At 41.1% G+C, this 19,673-nt stretch overlaps 1 protein-coding gene across 2 annotated transcripts in view; it reads right to left on the bottom strand.

The window, feature by feature from the left end:
• STAT3 (signal transducer and activator of transcription 3) overlaps positions 1–19,673 on the bottom strand; it is a 53,536-nt gene that overhangs the window by 19,546 nt on the left and 14,317 nt on the right. For both annotated transcript variants that reach the window (XM_054593681.1, XM_054593682.1), the window contains exons 2-4: positions 4,425–4,575; positions 3,366–3,510; positions 2,680–2,778 (exon numbers count right to left, since the gene is read on the bottom strand). In XM_054593681.1, the coding sequence (XP_054449656.1) occupies positions 2,680–2,778; positions 3,366–3,510; positions 4,425–4,552 (372 nt within the window). In that variant the 5' untranslated portion in view covers positions 4,553–4,575. The remainder of the gene's footprint in view (positions 1–2,679; positions 2,779–3,365; positions 3,511–4,424; positions 4,576–19,673) is intronic.

The following is a 19,673-nucleotide window of genomic DNA, read 5'->3' as shown; positions in this document are numbered from 1 at the left end:
TTTTGGATGCCTATTTAAATGTGTATAGTGTCCAATACATTTCTGTGGGATAATAAAAAACGATTCTGTCCCATGGGGAAAGGGCATGTCAAGAGATACTATCTTGGGGTAGAAGGGGAGACTGGTACCTTAAAAAGGGCAAAAAGCACATGAAACTTGAAAATTCTAAGTTTTGTCAAAGCAATAGATTGTCTGATTAAAAAAAGGACCATGTAAAAGCTGTGGCAATCAAGACAATGTGATATTGTACAGAACAGAGATATCAATCAATGGAACAGACTTGAGAAGCCAGGAAAGACATTATATACCCAGCACTCCAAGTTAGAAATTCCCTGTTGTTCTTGATTTCAGAGTCACCAAATACTCTTGGCTCTGTATTCCGTAACCTCAAATCCATCTCCAGTGCTACTGGCTCAGTTTCAACCCCAGCTGTTGATATTTTTGCCTCTGATCTCTTTCACTTCCAATCAGTTTTGTACTCTGCTAACAAAAGTATCCAAAATAGATCTAAACATGCCAGTTTTAGAGGGGACCATTCTCTCTCTTTCCCATGGCCCCTACTCAAGCCCACAGAATGCAAACTTCCTTTAGTAGTTTTGAGAAGGCTACCTCCATCCCTACTTATTCTCGTCATAGGGGGTGACTCATCTGATTGGCGAGACTGAAAGAATGACCACACCCAGGTCTTCAAAGAACCCAGCACCGAAGCTGGCGCTCCTTCCACCCTGCACCTTCCTAAGGCACAGCCAGAGCAGGAGCGAGGGCCTGGTCTCCAGAAGCAGCTCTAGAGGCCGATCTCTCCGTGTTCAGCGTGTGTGAGCCTATGGTCTCTGAGGGTCCCTGTGGATGGCTGGGGAGATGCTGCTCTACAAACCCAGTCTCTCCATCCCCAGACCTAACTCAGGGGGCAGGCACCAGAAAGCCCTACAGTGATCCACCCAAGCCACGCTTTCCAGTCTCGTTTTACCAACAACACAGCTGATATTTTAATCTGTATTGGACCCCCATTCTATTTCTTGATTGGAACTGCACTGAAAGGGGGAAAATGGATGTCATTAATTATCACCTACAGACACCTGCCTTTAATTCCTTTGTGAACTATTGTCTGCCACCGCTTCCAGGTAGAAACATCTCAGCTCAGCACAGGCAGGTGTCTCACACAATCTTGTAACAACTTACACCTGCCCTCCCTGTGCTTTAGTCACCCCCAGCCGCCCACTCTTTCCCAACACACAGTGTGTTTTCATACTCTACTTCCCCACACGCTGTCTACTCTGCCAGGCGCGAGCTGCTACCCAGGTGCACCTGAACTCGCTCACCTTCAAACTCAGCACAACTTTTTGCTCTCCTGGGTAACATTATTCAACTTTCCTAGGCAAAATGACTCACATCCTCCTGCATGTTTTTCTCACATTGAGTGTCTGTGTGCCTATAATCCCAAGTAGACTAAGAGCCCTGGTGGCAGGGATCACCTCTACTCGTCTTCCTAGCTCCTTGTGCTTCATAAAAGAGACTTGAGAATATGCCAGATGGTGTAAACAGAGAAAATAACAGTGAGACCTGGGCTGAGGCCTTTGATATCTAACCAGTAGTTCTATGTCAGGGGCTGCAAGCTTTCTAAGGGCAAAGTGGCAAATATTTTTGGCTTTGCAGGCCATATAGTCTCTGTCACAAATTCATGTCTCAGTCCTACCACTGCAGGACAAAAGCAGCCACAGACAATGCACACATGAATGTGTGTGCTGTGTTCTAAAAAAACTTCATTTAGTCCTGACTTATGTGGCTCAAGTTGGTTGGTCAACATTCTGTGAAGCAAAAGGTCGCCGGTTCAATTCCCAGTCAAGGATATGCCTGGGTTGTGGGTTCAGTCCCAGTCAGGGCACTTACAAGAGGCAACCGATTCATGTTTTTCTCTCACAGTGATGTTTCTGTCCCTCTCCTTCTCCCTCCCTTGCCCTCTCTCTAAAAATAAATAAATAAAATCTCTATCTAAAAAAATTTTTTAAAACTTCATTTATAAAAACAGACATCCTAGAAGTTTATCACAGAGAAATCAAAGCCTGAATGTATAACGATAGACAGAGCAACATTGCAATAGTATTTATAATGGGAAAAAAACAAAATGAAGAGAATGTCTATTGAAAGGAGAATAACTGAATAAATTACTTCAGCTCTACACCACCAGCTCTATGTAATGCAGCAAATAAAAAAATGAGTTACCTTTATATCACTCGACTTAGAAGGGTTTACGTTGTGTAATATTAAATGAAAAAAGCAAGATGAAAGAAATAAACCCATTTAAATATAATGTGTGTTTATTTTATATAGTTTATATGAGCCTGGAGAAAAGGTGTGAAGGGATATGTACCAGGCTCTTAATGCTGGTTTCTTGGGGAAAAACAATGGAGGGAATGAGTGACATTTCAAATTTTTAAAAAACTTTCTTACTTATACTTTGCTGTAATTTAATTTTTTTAAGGGGACGAATGCATTATATACTCAGAAAAAAATAAAGTTATTTTCAATGTACAAAATTTAAAAATCCAAAACACCCATTAACATCCACTTCTCCCCTGGGGGGCTGTGTGCATCCTAACGACCACATAAGAGCGAACACATCTTTGCACAGGAGAAGGGACGCGCATCTTCAGCGGCACCACGTGTGTGCCCAGACCTCACCTGGGCTGCAGTGGCTGCGGTCTGGAGGAGGCGGGACTCTTCCCACAGGCACCGGGCCACAATTCGGGCAATCTCCATCGGCTTCTCAAGATACCTGCTCTGTAAGTAGGAGAGAAGGGGAATGAAAAGCAGTGGTAGACGAAGGAGACGTGGACCGGAATTTTGCTGGCTTAAAGCTAAATTTCTCATAAATTGTGCATAACATTTACTACATGAAACAATGAAACAAAGTCCTCAAACCCTGGCTGCAATCAGCAGGAGGTGAGGGGAGAAGAGAAGAAAAGCAGTTATGATGAGCTGTACTAGTGTGAGAGAAGGCATAGCCCCTGGTTGTTTGGACGGTCTGCTACCCTGCTCTTACAGGGAAGTGAGGCACTGTGTCCTGGAGCAGCCAATTACGGCCAAACATGTAGCATTTAAAAGGAAGCACCATCTTCCTATGAGGGGACCTGGTTACAATCATGTTATTAACATGTTAATATAATATAAACATAATAATCACATTACTACTTCAACTGACTAGTGAATTTCAGGTAATGATGCTTATGGGTGAGCATACGGAGATTTGATAAAGGGCTAATTACTTCTTTGATTTCAAGTACAAGATAGGTTCTCAAATGAGAAAAGAAATACTTCTAGGAAAGAAAGCTAACACCCTTCTCTGCTGGTTCAGTTTCTCATCACACCTGAAGGAATTGCTTGATTCTTCGCAGATTGTGCTGATAGAGAACATTTGATTCTTGTAGGAAGCGGCTGTACTGTTGGTCAATCTCACCCAAGAGATTATGAAACACCAAAGTGGCATGTGATTCTTTGCTGGCCGCATAAGCCCTAGGAAACGGAAGAATAATAAAGAACGATTCAGAAACCTACACACACGTGCACACGTCACCATCGATGGGGAGAAAACCCAGGCCAAGGAGGAAAAATAAAACCCAAGGCAAACCCAACACTTTAACCCACTCATCATTACAGATTTAACTTGTTCAGCACTAATAACTATCAGCAGTCTAATAACCATACAAATCATTCTAGATACTATTAGCCACTGTCAGAGTCTACACTTACAAAATATTTGTGTGGACTGATACGCTGTTTTGCTTTCAGTTCTCAGTCAATTGTGTGATCAAATTATTAGTGGCAAATAAGCAACCCCACAGCAGGACGGCCTATCTCCAATAGCTCTGAACCACCTTCCTGGCCCTCCACCGAATTCTGGAACAGCTAGGTCATAGGCCTGAATTAAACCGAAATTAATAGTTGAATCTGAACATGTTAAAGTGAAGGAAATAGTTGTTGGAAATCTGTGCCACTATCTCCTCTATGAACAAGTCTATTTCTCTTACTGTGTCTCTCTCCTTTAATTAAAAGGGAATCATAAGCAAGGACCCAGACTTCTATCCATAACATTTTTCTCATTTGGATAAAAAAATATTTATAGCACATCTCCGAAGCATCAGAACACACAGAGGACCTCACCAAGGTAGTGAGATCCAGATCGGTCCTGAAAATACCTACTAGCAAGCAGGTTGTTTGATGCACCAAAAGTTAGTCGCCAGTGTGTGCTTCTAATATAGATGTTTATACAAGACTAAGAATATCTCTTTATCCCCTGATCTCTTTTACCCCGTCTCCTGTACCCATACATTTTTCAATGAAATAGCACAGAGTTAAGATAGAACACATCATGCTTCTTGATGCAAACCAAACCTAACAATTTGGGGAGTTTCTCAGGAAGGACTTACCAATCTTGACTCTCGATCCAAGGGGCCAGAAACTGCCGCAGCTCCATCGGGAAGCTGTCACTGTACAGCTGATGAAGCTGCTCCAGGTACCGTGTGTCCAGCTGCTGTAGCTGATTCCATTGGGCCATCCTGCTGCAATCAGAGGTCCCAACTGTAAGCCAAAGGGTTCATAGGGTCATTACAAGCCGCAGTAGGATAAACATACCCTAATAGAAACATACCATATTAGAAATACCCTATCTACCCAACACAGGCGTCAGGTCTGTAATTAGGAATAAAAGGAAAGGATCCTGCATGTCTCTGCCAGGTTAGAACGACATACACACATTCATGATCTCTACTTCTGGAACCACATCTCAGCTTCTTCTAAACGAATTGACAATGTGGGCATGATGCCAAGTTCTATAATTATCTACCAGAGATACATGAAGTTGAAAAATGACTCCCAGAATTCCATTGCCTCATCTATAAAATAGAGATCATAATTCCCATCCCCTAGGGCTGTTGAGATAATATTTCTAAAGCCCCATCTCAGTGCCTTGCTTATTACAACAGATGCTCAGCAGCTGTCAGTTCCTTTCTTTCCACCATACAACCCTTTTAAGCATACTGGAAAGAATACAGAATAAATCTGAACTAAGACCAAAATGTGGGGTGTGGATGTTCAGGAAAGATAGAGAGCTAACTCTAAGACTACAGGTTTAAGAGTATAAGCAAGGATCTGCCTAGGATTCTCCCACTCAACAAAAAGTAATTCTATTCTATAAATTTTTCAGTCTGGGATGAGAGAGAAGAGAAACTAAATACCAGGCATACGTGTTATCCTCAGGTTAAAGACGACCCCAGGGAAATGTTCCGGTATGAGAAACCAACCTGGCTAACCACCTTCTAAATAGCAACACCAAACAAGTAGCCTTAAGACACTGTAAAATAACTGAGTGATACCCCAAAACTGAGGAATGTACACATCAAAGTATAATGAGATGGTTCTCTGGGACAGGGAGGATATCTAATGAAAGACCAAATACATACAAACGCATATACATAACTGGACTTCTTGATTTATTCTTTCTCAGAGCAGACTACCTGCTACATGCTGATGCACTGTAACCATGGTATGTACTACCCTCACCAAGAAATCAAAGGTCACGAGAACTCTCTTACAATATTTGCATTAGAGTCAAGTTAAAATCTGCCTCATGAACTAAAAGTATCAGGATCTGCCTTATGTTTCTCTGAACCTGATTTGCATAAAAAGCTATATATTATGCCAATTTATATTGATTCTACTGCAATGCAAATGTACTGAAACTCTAGACCTGCCATATAGTAGCCTCTACCCACGTGTGGCTACTGGATACTTAAAATGTGGCTGCTTCAAACTGAGATATGCTTTAAGTGTAAAATACACACTGGATTTTGAAGATTTAGTAAAAAAAAAAAAAAAAGGTAAAGTATCTTTTTAATATTGAAATGACATTTTAGGTATATTAAGTAAACTAAACTATATTATTAAAATTTATTTCAGCCATTTCTTTTTTACTTCTTTTAATATAGCTATTAGCAACTTTAACATGACATGTGTCACTTGCATTCTACTTTTACTGAACAGTGCTGCTCTTACGTAAACAAAAAGCTGTGGTTCTTCTAACATATGATTCGAAGAATTAGACACCTACTTTTCAAAATCTACTCCAGTGTTATAAATTGCTTATCTTGGATACAAATGTAGAGCCATCATGGTCTGCTCCCTGAAATTTTAAGGTAAAACCATAAAGTAGCATCCCATTATGCCAGGTCAGTTATAGATTAACATTCGGGTCATTCATGAATATTTGCATTTTCCAACTAATGCACCATTAACAACTTACGAGTTGTCGAAAATTGTCCAATTCATTTCTAGTCCATAACTCAGAGGGTTTTTGTTGTTGTTTTTAGCTAGGATTTTAGTAAATAGCATAGTAATTGTGCTATTTCTTAAACAAGAAACCAGATAAGTTTTTTTCCATATAAATAAACGCACCAAAAATGACTCATGTTATGTTCTGCTTCTTAATGTAATCACTGGAGGACATGGGCAAAGAGTTGGATACTGATCTCCTCACCGGCCGCTTAGCTACAACCGGCAGGGGCCCCAGGGCAATCAGGCCAAACGTTTTTCACAAGGAAAGCATATCCCTGAGAGATCACTAGCCAAGCTATCTAGGCGAACCAGTGCCAACTAGCTTTGCGGTAACTGTTTTACTGGGAAAAAGTTTTTAAATAGCCCAGTTTATTTCACAATCTCCTCTCTGGTTTTTCAAATTACAAGTTAATCTGAAGAACTCTACTAAATTCTAATTAAAGTATTTCTTATCTATGGGATAATTCTAAGGCTGTGATTTAATAACCACTTTCACTAAACCCCGGAACACAGAAAGTGATCTGCACAATTTAAGTGCCAAGCACCACCCTGAGTGCTTAGGAGAGAAGTTTTGTTCATTCCAATGCAGCGGCTCGCTTAGCGTGTGCCAGAGGGCTTAATTCTCTCAAGCTGTTGACTGAATTTAGGTTAGAAGGGAGTAAACCTCAGCATATCAAGGAAAATGTGATACTGTTTTCTGCAACTGAAGAGAAAAGAAAAATGAAACATTAAGTCATCAAAGACTTTGTGGACTTTTCAAAACAGGAATTTCTCAGCCTCTTGGGGGTAACTTTACCAACAAACAAGTCATAAGACAAACAACCACTGTCTAATGGGGAATTTCTTACTGTATAGATCACTACAGAAGTCGGTCCAAAGTCACAGTCCTCACTTGTGTACTTCAGTCTAAAGTAACCAAGGGCATGTTGAGAAACACAAGCCAGGACCACTTACCCAAGAGTTTCACTACATCATTTCATAAAACCACTTTTAAATTAAGACTTGGACTTCACATTCACGCACCAGTGGGTTTACAATAGGGACGATGGCGGGAGGGGAGAAAAGTAAGGAGAGGGAGGAAGACCAGACCCATCCAGAACGGAAAGTGAACTAAAGATAATTTATTTTCCACCTTGTAATGTGTCACACAATTTCTCTTTGGGTGTTGGCCATATTCTATATTAGAAATACCTATATCTTAAATAGAGAATACCTGTAGTATTTTACTGTTACCTACACAAAGATCCTCTTTTGCTGTCAGGAAAGGCTCAGTGGCTAAGGCAAAAGCATAAGGTAACATAGAAGTATAGTTGCACTAATTGCTATAGAAACCAGCCCTTTTAAGATGATATTTTGAAAAGATTATAAAAGTAATAATGTTCACTGTGGAAATGGAGGGAAGGGGGATCCACTGTCTAGAACTATAAGTGATGTACAGTGTTGGTCTAACTCCTTTTACTGTATCTCAAGAGTATGTATATATATTGTATTTATTTTTAAAAGTTGGGATCATAGTATTCCTACAGCTTTGTATTATCTTTTAAAGCTTATTATCTATAGTTAACATTTTCTATACAACGAGATTTTTGTTTAAAGCCCATTAAACAACTATTTGGCTTCTATTAGTGGTTTTAATATAATCCTGCTAAACCCATTGAGAGTCACTGAATTTACTTATATTTGCAAGCTCCAATTTACTTGTTTTCACATCACATTCCAAAAATAATATGAAGTAGCTGCAAACTCCTTAAAGTAAATTAAGGAGGAAAAGAAATAAAAGGCAACTGATGCTAGAAAAAGACATTCAATCTTAATGAAACTTTGATTACAGGATTAAAGATATAATGAATGACAGGAAGTCCACATTTAAATATTATAGCTTTATTTAACTATTGTTAACCATTCATAATAACCCTAGACAATAAGACTAAAATTTCAAATTTAAAAAGATAATTCACAATAAGTACACTTGGGCCCTAGCCAGGTAGCTCAGTTGGTTAGAGCATTGTCCTGATACATCAAGGTCATCGGTTCAATCCCAGTCAGGGCACATACAAGAATCAACCAATGAATGCATAAATAAGGGGAACAACAAATTGATCTCTCTCTCTCAATCAATAAATAAAAATTAAAAATAAGTACACTTGTCTAACAAACATAATTTCATTGCTTACAAATTCAAATAGTACCTTTATAAGGTTTAAAACTAGATGTTTGCCTTTACAGAAAGAAGTTTGTACGTAAATCTAATATTGTTTTTCTAGAAAGACCAAATGTTAGCACTTGAGTGCCCAATCTGAACTATACTTATTATAATACTACAGTATTTCAATTACAAATAATAAGATTTGCTTTAAAGTCAGAAACCCAACTCTTGTAAAAATGGACATTGAGATATAATAGAACTTGAATTAGGGTTCCCCGCTAATATGCCAAAATTCAATATACGAAAGAAGTACTAAATTACTAAGGAGTAGAGCTCAGAGAAATAAGGAAAATAACAGTTTTTAATGATACTCTGGAGCACTCTAAACCCCAAAAGAGTCTATTTTCCTCTTCCTTCTTATTTCACTTTAATTCTTCTAGGAAGAGTTTAAGAAAGCATCTTGTGCCAAGCACATTATTTTTCCCATTCCAAGTTGTATCATTAGTACTGACTTTACATAGTTATCTAATGTATATCCAGAAACAGAAAATAAACTGTGTCAGGTTTAGAGTTAACTTAAAGAGGCGGAGCCTACCAGGAATGTGAACAGCAAAAAGGAAAGGAAACCTCTGATCCTTGAAGGACGGCCAGCCAGAGTTTTAAAAACAAAACCAAAAGAATTACCCCAAATCTAATGCTCACCCAGCTGTCTTTGGGAAAAAGATTGAAGAACTATGAATTACCAAGACCTATTATTATTTTAAATCTAATAGTGTTAAGGCGTTTAAAAAGACCAACTGAAGCATTCTCCATACTTCATTTGGGATAGGCACTGTATTTGATCACAAATACTTCACATTAAAGGAGCAAGTGCCTAACAAACATGATTTTCTCTAAATTGAAAGTAACACAGCTAGACATGCTTTGTCAATTGCTAAGTGCGTAGTTTATGGCTAAACCTGCCTGAGAACTGGTCTGAGCCTACATAAAAACCACAAAACAGACCAAATTTGTGTGTCACATGGCCTCCCCACACTGTGACTCTTCCACCCCCTCAACCAGACAGCAGCGGGGTCTGAGGCCAAGGAAACCAGAGCCTTTTTGGGCCAGCACAAACCTTGGCTGCTATTATCCGTTGTTTGTTTGGGAAACATTACTTAACTACTGAACAGGCTTCTTCATCAGTAAAATGGGGAAGTATCCCTCTTTTAAGGATTGTTGTAAAAATTTTTTAAAAACCCACATAATGGATATACAGCATCTCTCCTATGTGATATGGCTGTATTGTTCCCTCCTCCATGGAATCCCTTTCATCAACATTTCTTATGCTAAATGAATTTCCTCAATGCCCAGGAAAACATACATTAATTCCTTGGATTAGCCAAATTAAATGATAAAGTCAGCTTTCCCTGCTATGTGAAACACATGCATTTTAATGGACCTTTATACCCTATCGTAAGGGAGGAAGTTAGTAATGCTGTAATTTGGTGTATGTCTACAAGGGGTGGGGTGGGAGGACAAAGGGTTAGGTAGTGCTCTAATCAAATATCTCCATTCTTAGTCCACCTGAGGGTAGCTCCAAGTCCTAAAAAGACTAAAGGTAAAAACAGTAAGTGATAGCCAAATAAAAGATAAAAAATTACCTTGGTTTAAGAGCAATCCAAATAACTAATGAACATGGCTAATATTCATACAGTACTTACTATGCGCCAGACGTTGTTTTAAGCACTAGACATATATTTATTTACTTATTTCATCCTCACAACAATCCTATGAGATAGATGCTATTTTTATCCCTTTTACAGAAGAGGAAACCGAGGCACAGAAGTTTTAGGGAGTCACCCAAGGTCATACAGGTAGTAAAGGTAGGGAGCTGGAACCGTAACCCAAATACAGTAGTCTGCTTTCGGATTTCCTACTCCTAATCATTATGCTAGAGAGGGAGTTTTCACTGATCCTTAAGTAACCCGTGAGTCAACCACGATACCAGGTCAACGTGACCTTATGGTATTTTAACAGACATTTGTAGTGTTACAGCTAAAGGATCTATCAGTTCTGGTGAAACTGGCCCACATCTAGAATGATAGTCTAATTGTATCACATTTGAAATGGCACAGTAAAAACAAACACGTTCAGGGAGGGGCAGTCAGGGTGTAAGGAGTCCAAAAACTCCAATGTTTTGTCCAGTAGGCTTGGAGAACAGGAAGTGGGGTTAGCAGAGAAAAAAACTAAGTTACAAAGAAGTGGCTCTTCAGATACTTGGAAGTCAGTACATGAAAGGGTAAATCATTCCAGAACTGGAGTCTGTTTCTCCATAATATCTATTCCCAAATTCTGCCCTCCAGCTACAGATTAGCATTCTAAAGGCAGGTTGTTTTTTAGGTTTTTTTTTTTTTTTAAATAAATAAATAAATAAATAAGTAGAGATGCCTGGAAACCAAACCAGATGCAAAGCTGGAATTGCTGAGGGTGGGAACCAGGTATCCATATTTGTAAGTTCCTCAGATAATGCTAATGTGTGGCCAGACTGAGAAACTGGGAAAATGAACAGAGGTCGGAGCTCAGCTCGAGATGCACAGCAGAATCACCTAAGGGTCTCTGAGAAGCCAGACACTGGTCCTTACTCCGGATGGACTGAACAGTAATCTCCAGGGCGGGGTCCAGGCAGTTTTCATGAAGCAGAGCGCTGTAGAGAATGCAGAAGGAGACTATGGCATGAGATGAGGTTGGAGAGGGCTCTTGTGCGAGCCGTATGAACAGGGCAATGGCGAAGTCTGCAAAGTTCTAAGCACGCAAAGGATCACGTGATTTACATTTCAGAAAGATCCTTCGGGACAAAATAATTAAGATGGCAGTGGCCCGAAGTTGGGTAGCGGCCTTAGAAATGTTTTCAAGTGGACATCTTCCAGAGACATTAAAGAGGAAGATGTCCTGGCACGTGGTGACTGGCTGAAGGGCAAAGGCGACTCAGAGAAAGTGAGGAGTAAGGGACAACCTCCCAGGTTCTTACTGCATTTGGTCTTCAAATGGAGGTTAAATGCTGACCCTGAGAAGTATCACAGCAGTAAGCCTGACACTGGGAAAGCAACTGGGCTGGATTGCCTCTAAAGGCTATTCAGTCTATAAATTATGAACAAATTCCATTCCCTCAAGACATAAGGTTACTGCAATCCAAGAATAAATGCTGCTGTAAGTAGTAAATTGCTATTTAACCAAAAATGTCCAGGGTTTGTACTCCAGCTGACTGATAAACTCTACCCTTCCCCCAAGAAAAGGAGTAAAAAAAAAAAAAATTGGCCAGAAATCTCAGAGCCACAAAGTGGCTGGGCCACAGCAGGAGCTTTGAACTGTCTTCCCACATAGGCCTGCCTCCCTCCAGTCCATTTCCATACTGTAGAGAGACCTTTCAAGACAAAGACTTGCCTTAGCTCGGTAGAACAGTTGATAAGAGCATTGTCCTGATACGCCAAGGTTGCAGGTTCGATCCCTTGTCAGCGCACATACAAGAATCAACCACTGTATGCATAAATAAGTGGAACAATTAAAAAATTGATCTCTCCCTCTCTTTCTCTCTCCCTGCTTCCTCTAAAATAAATAAATAAATAAATAAATAACATAGACTGGTGACCTTGCATTGTTCTTAGGCTAAAACAAAATATACAATATTATGTCAGAAAAGTGATGTGTTTCGAGCATGGATCCTGGGGCCACAGTGCATTCTGCCTCCACCGCTTAGATGTATGGGAGTGAGTGCCAGTTATTTTCCCTCTGTGCCTCAGTTTCCTCATCTGTAAAAAGAGGGAGGAAACAGGACTTACGTCCCAGGGTCATTGTTAGGACTGGAGAGTTAATGTTCACAACGCACCTGGGACACAGCCGGCACACAGTATCAAGTGTAAGCGTTCACAGTGTGACGGAAGGCCTGGCTAGCCCCGCCTCTCTTGCGTCAGCTGGCACCAGCCTGCTGGCTGGGCTTGTGGCCCTTGTTCTGTTCTTCTTCCAGCTGCTCGACAGCACCAAGGCCCCCCTCCAAGGGCCCTCCACGGCTTGGACCTGAGCACTGTGATTCTCCAACTTGCACTTGTAACCACAACGCTGGATAGCCAGTCAAGTGAGGACAGGCAGAAACTTGGCTTTTGCTCACTGTTGTGTCCTCTCCCTCACCCCCAACACCCACCTGAGGGCCTGGCCTATAACAGGTGCTCAAAAAAAAAGTCTTGAAGGAATAAACCATAGGTATGAATTACAACTACCTTGATAAACCAGATTGTCCAAGCAAAGGCACTATATTCTGAGAAGCAGAGCAATTCTTTCCATTTTACTTTTTAAAAAATTCAATGATGATCCTGCACTAACCTTTCAATAAGAGTAAAGTCACAGCACTCCTCAAGCTGAAACACATAACTAACTTCTCAATGTCCACCATAAAAATCCTTCTCCCTGCATAAGTCGCTCCACCTCCTCAGCCACCTTAGGCCAACTCCGGCCTCGAGATGGCTTTCAACACTGTCCTGTCTCACATCAAGTCATCATATCTCTCCCTCACGCCCGCCCCTCACAGACTTTGTTCCTTTCTCAGATATTTTCGCCTAGAATGTTTTTCCCCTCAGTGGCACTGTACGTCTGCTTCCTGCCAGCGTTAGAGAAGCTTTCCCTAACCCGCCTCTGGCGCAATCACCACTCTGACTCTGAGAGCCTGCAGCACTTACACACACAGCTCAGGCTTTTTCTTGTTTTAATTCCACCATCTCCATCTGAGGAGAAGCTCTGCTCCCTGCTGACAACCCTCCTGTATCATCCAGATTCAGGGCTTCCAACTGGATATTTGACTTCAGACACCAAATGAACACTCCTCTATAGTTTCCTTTACTGCGTTTGCACATGCACGTATGGCTGCAGTGTGCAAACATTATCTGCTGACCAAGTCGTTCTTTGGCCACGATGCTAAAAAGCAAGATGCCCATGTGGCTCCTACATCCGGGAAAACAGGATGAGCTCTACCCTGTATGATTGGCTACCTAGGGTTTGGAAGTTTTTCTAGAGAGAAGCAAAGCGTCCTTCCACTGAGCTGTGAATGCTGACGGACTCATCCTCACAGGGATCTGAGGTGGACTGCCAGTATTTTAGAACAGAAGGAGTGCAGCCTTTGAGAAACAATAGTAGGTTGGGCAAGCATTGTCATGTCAAAATTTCCAGGCCTGAAGACAAATGAAGGGGGAAGGGCAAGTTGCTGGGAAAAGCCTGTGAGTTCTGTTATCTTTGGCCAAAGCCCAAATAAGAGTCATAGAAGCATCGCTGATCCAGAATAGCAAGTAATTAATATTCCTTTAAGATAGACAACTGAACTAAAGCAGAGAAAGAAAACTTAAATTTCTGAATCTCAACATCACAAACCCACAATATAGATCTATACTTTTTGAAGAGAAGGAAAAACCTTCTTGCAAATTGACACAGGTCCCTTTCCCTAGCATGAAGCAGTTTGTAACTGGGGTAAGAGTCCATGCCCATGGATCCTGCATTAGAACTCCTTCCTTCAAAGTAACTATGGAAAGGGGACAGAACCTCAAATTCAGACAGCATTGTTGTGGTTGGAAAACATGACCCCAAATTCTTTGATACTTGTCCCATTGAAAGAAGAGATCTTTGTCCCCTCCTCTTAAACCTGGCTAAGCCAATGACTGCTCCAACCAACAGAGTATGACAGAAGTATCCACATGCAACTTCCAAGGTCATGCCGTTTTGCCTGATTCCCTTGGACGGCTCGTTCTCCAGAACCCAGCAGACATCCTGTGAGAAGCCCAAGGTGGAAAGAAGGAGAGGCCACATGGAGGCACTTGGTCTACAGTTCCAGCTGAAATCAACTTTGACTCATCCCAGCACAGGGACCGAATGTGCGCGAAGCAGCAACGATTGCCCAGATGTTCACATCTTCCCAGCTGAGGCCCCAGACAACGTGGGGCAAAAACAAGACATCCCTGCCGGGCCTGTCTAAATTCAGCCCTCGAATCCATGAGCATCATAAAATGGATGCTACTTTATGTCCTAAATTTGAGGTAGTTTATTGCCTTTGGTGACTAGAATAACATTTTTACTAACATAGTGATAGAATACCACTTTTCTAGAGAGTCCAACTTCCATGAGAAAAGAATTTGCAATGTCAAAGAAAATGGTTTTCCTGTTAAAAGTATTATAATGGTTAATTTCTTTTTTCCTCTATGCTCCCACTTTCTAAATGAATCATCCAGTCAGCACTCCTTCAAAATAACTATACACTGACAATCCCCACATTTACATCTCCAGCCCTATCCTTTCCCATGAACTCCAGAGCCCTGCATCTAACTGCCTACTCAGTATATGCCCTTGGATATCTAACAAGCACCTCAAATTTAATGTATCCCAAACTAACCCCTTTATCAAAAACCTCTCCCAGCCAACTTCCCCTCCAAACTTCCTCATTATAGCAAAAGACGTCACCACTCTTGCATATGCTCAAGCTGAAAACCTTGAAAATGAGGCTTGACTCCAATCTCTCTCCCCTTCTTCCTACTTTCACCCTTTCTCCCCACAACATCCAATCCATGAATAAACCTGTTGGCTCTGTCTTCAAAATACACCTAGACTGTGAGCACTTCTCACCAGCTCCACTGCTCTTGTTATACAATCTTAATCCCAGCCACCATCATCTCTTACCTAGAAAACTGCCTTCAGCTCCCAGCTGCTCTTGAGGCTTTCGCCCTGTCTCTCTGCAGTCTATGCTCCACATTACAAATCCTTCCAAAATAACGTAAGATCATTTTATTCTTCTGCTTAAAACCCACTCAGAAAAAAATCCACATTCTGACCACGGCCCACCGGATAATCTATTTTGCCCCCTGCATGCCTCTTACCTCCTCTCCCACTGCCGTCCCCTTTGCTCACACCTGTCTCCTTTCTGCTTCTGAAACACACCGTGGACACTTCTGCCCTAGGCCTTTTGCACTTCCTTCCCTTACTAGAAAGCTCTTCCACTAGATAGCTACGTTGCTCACTCCCTCCCTTCATTCAGGTCTCTGCAAAAATGCTCCTTGACCCCAGTCTATCTACACCAGTACATTTACCTCTGCAGAATTCTTCTTTACATTATTCATCACTCTCCAATATATTGTATATTTTTTTGGTTTATCTCCTTCCACCACCACTTGCTAGGGATGTAAGCTCCTTAAGAACAAAGATTTCTTCTGTTCACTGCTACTTCCCCAGCACCTAGCAGATGCTCAAATATTTGTTGAATAAATGAATAAAACTGAAATACCTTTTTAAAAATATCTGTAACAGGTCAAGATGAAGGCGTAGGTAGACATGCTTCGCCTCCTTGTGCAACCACAGAAAGAACTACAACGAGATCTTGAAACTAATAACACCCAGGACCACCAGAAAATCGAGCTGTATGGAAGTCCAGCAACCAAGGATTTGAAGGAGACACATTCATCCAGATGAGCAGGAGGGACAGAGTCTTGGAGAGGGGGTGTGGTATGGAGGAACTGATGGGAGGGATACCACAGGAGCAAGTGATCCTGGCCCCGGGCCAGACTGCACAGCCCAGGAGTCCAGCAGAGGAAGATAGATTCTATTACCTCTGGCTGTAAAAACCAGTGGGGGCGGGGCAAAAGAAACTGGCAGATTTTCACTGCTTAAAGGGCCAGCCCGGTCTTAGAATATATGCAAACCCACCCTCTCCCGGATTCACAACCAGGGCAGCAGCTGGAAGGGCACCAGTTGCACACAGGAAGGGGGTGAGGTGACTGGAAAGGGAGCAAGCACCAGCTGAACTGCCAGAAGCAGGCGCAGCACTGTCCCCTCTCGAGCCCTCCCCTCACAGCCACAGAGCGGTGAAGGGGGTGCCCTTCCCTGGCAATTACCTAAGGCTCCACCCCACACAATTTACAGGTGTCTTTTCTACACAGGCCATGCTAATAAGACAGGGAGTCACAGCAGGTCTACCTAATACACAGAAACAAACACAGGGAGGCTGCTAAATTGAGGAGACAAAGAAATATGGCCCAAATGAAAGAACAGAACAAAACCCCAGAAACAGAACTAAGTGAAACAGAGATAACCAACCCATCAGATGCAGAGTTTAAAACACTGGTTATCAAGATGCTCAGAGAACTACTTGAGTGCAGAAAAAAAATAAAGGAAGAAATGAAGGTTACACTAAGTGAAATAAAGAATAATCCACAGGAAACCAACAGAAAAGAGAAGGAAGCTGGGACTCAAATCAATGACTGGAAGCATAAGGAAGAGATAAACATTCAACCGGAACCAAAAGAAAAAATAAGAATTCAAAAAACAAGGATAGGCTTAGGAACATCTGGGACACCTCCAAATGTGCCAACATCCTAATCATAGGGATGACAGAAGGAGAAGAGGAAGAGCAAGAAACTGAGAACTTATTTGAAAAAATAATGAAGGAGAACTTCCCCAATCTGGCAAAGGAAACAGACTTACAGGGATGACAGAAGGAGAAGAGGAAGGGCAAGAAACTTAAAACTTATTTGAAAAAATAATGAAGGAGAACTTCCCCAATCTGGCAAAGGAAACAGACTTACAGATCTGGGAAACTCAGAGAGTCCCAAAGAAGTTGAATATAAGGAAGCACACACCAAGGCACATCATAATTACATTAACCAGCATTAAAGATAAGGAGAGAATCTTAAAAGCAGCAAGAGAAAAGGAGACAGTTACCTACAAAGGAGTTCTCATAAGACTATCAGCTGATTTCTCAAAAGAAACCTTACAGGCAAGAAGGGGCTGGAAAGAAGTATTCAAAGTCATGAAAGACAAGGACCTACATCCAAGATTACTCTATCCAGCAAAGCTATCATTTAGAATGGAAGGGCAGATAAAATGCCAGGGAATAAGAAGCATAAATAGTAGGCACAAAATAGACAAGGGGAGGTTAAGAATAATATAGGAAATGGAGAAGCCAAAGAACTTATATGTGTGACTCATGGACATGAACAAAGGGGGGTGGGGAATGCTGGTGGGATCAGGGGTGGAGGGGAATAAGGAGGAGAAAAAAAATGGGACAACTGCAATAGCATAATCAATAAAATATATATATTTTTAAAAAGGCTTTGCCCATAAAGCTACACTGTTATAGAGTACAGTTGTTTTTCCTTAAGTTGCAATAAGGAGATATCAGCAGCCTGTTGTCATCTAAAAGAGGACACTTCATGACATGTGCTATTGAATTGGTTGAAAAATCTGTATAAAGAGCATTTAGATTCCCCAGATAAGTACCTCTCTCCAAACCCAGCAGGAGACAGGATTCTTATTGTCTGGAGAAAGCTAAGTCTGGACTGGGAGACTCCAGACGCAGCTGCGGGCAAGAGAGTCCCTGGACTACAGCTCGGAGATGGGGAGGAAGATACATACATTGGCTCCCAGAACCCTGGGGCCTCTCCCAGCCCCACAGAGAAGCCCAACACACAACGAACCCCATTAGCACATAAGACCACTCAACTTTAAGAACTAAGAACTACTATGCTTTTGAAGAAAACCTCCAAGATGAAATAGAGATGAGCATAAGAAATAAAGGAACAAACCCAGGATTAAGAGTATTAGGAGAAACGAAAACTTCACAAAACTATAACTAATATCCTTGGAGAGACTAATTATACCCATTAAACAGAAACAGGATAAAATTGAAGATGAAGCTGAAAATGGCAACTGAAAAGAAGAGTTCCTGAAATTGAAAATGACGGCCAGAATTAAAAATTAAATAGATGGGCCCCAGCTGGGTAGTTCGGTTGATTAGAGCATTGTCCTGTTGTGCCAAGGTTGTGAGTTTGATCCCCAATTAGGGCACATACAAGAATCAATCAATGAACACATAAATAAGTGGGATATCAAATCAATATTTCTGGTGCGCTCTCTCGCTTTAAAATCAATAAATAATTTTTTAAATTAAATAGATGGGTTGAGAGATAGAATCAAGGAAATCTCCTAGAACATAACCCACAACAACAACAACAAAATATCGAAAATAGAAGTGGAGGGGAAGCAAAAACAAAATAAAATAAAACCCAGATGACTTGCACAGAAGAGCCAAGCAGGTAGCTCACAGTTAGTTAGGCAGCGTCCCCTACAACAAGATTGGGGGTTTGATCTCCAGTCAGGGCATGTACAAGAGTAACAAGTCAATTTCTCTTTCTCTCTAATCAATAAATAAAAATAAAAATAAAATAAAATAGACCCACACTAATGCACATCCCATGCAATTTCAGAACCATGGAATAACAAAGTTATACGAGCTTCCAGAGAAGAGAGGATTGGAAATCAGAACAGCATCGGACTGGGAACACAAACACTAACAGGTTCTAAGGCAACTGAGCCAAAAATGCCTTCACAATGGTGAGCAAATGATCCAATGCCCACCCAAATGATCACTTAAGCATGAAGAGAGTACAGATATTTCAGATACGTGACAACTCAAAAAATGTTCTTCCCATGCACCTTTCTTGACAGCAGGTTACAAAAATAAAAGTTTCAACAAATGAAGCAGTTAACCCAGAAAGAGGAAGACATGGGATCCAGAAAAAGGCGAATCCAACATAGGAGAGTGGTAAAAGGAAACTCAGGTTGCAACAGGACTGAGGGGGCAGGGGGCGGGGCAGAAAAGGGATGCCAAGAAAATAATGAATAGATTGTCAATGTGTTTAAGTGTTTGAAGTAAACTGCCAGGCATTTCAGAGACATGCTAGAACATTTGGGGAAATATAAGGGGGAAAAAAATGTTAATAAAAATATGGATCTGATAAAAGGTTAATATCCACATTTTATAAAGAACTCATACCACTCAGCTCCAAAAAAAAAAAAAAAAAATTAACTCCAGGAAAAAACAAATATTTGTATGTGAAAGCAAACAATCAGAGTACACCACATGGCTTATCGGTGAACAATATTTATGTAGTTGAAATAAAATGTATGATTAGTGGTTTAAGAAAAGTGGTTTAAAAATTATGATGTTGCCCTGGCTGCTTGTGGCACAGTCAGCTGGCGTCACCTACAAAGCAAAAGACTGCTGGTTCAATTCCCAATCAGGGCATATGCCTGGGTTGTGGGTTCAGTCCCCAATTGGGGAGCATGCGAGAAGAAACTGATCCATGTTTTTCTCTCACACTGATGTTTCTCTCCCTTCCCCTCTCTCTAAAAATAA

Source organism: Pteronotus mesoamericanus, unplaced genomic scaffold (genome assembly GCF_021234165.1).
Source record: "Pteronotus mesoamericanus isolate MK-2021 breed Mesoamerican mustached bat unplaced genomic scaffold, CSHL_Meso_final scaffold_476, whole genome shotgun sequence".
NCBI classification, from domain to species: domain Eukaryota; kingdom Metazoa; phylum Chordata; class Mammalia; order Chiroptera; family Mormoopidae; genus Pteronotus; species Pteronotus mesoamericanus.
Note: the sequence above shows the minus strand (reverse complement) of the source record. Positions and strands in the feature narration are given on the sequence as shown.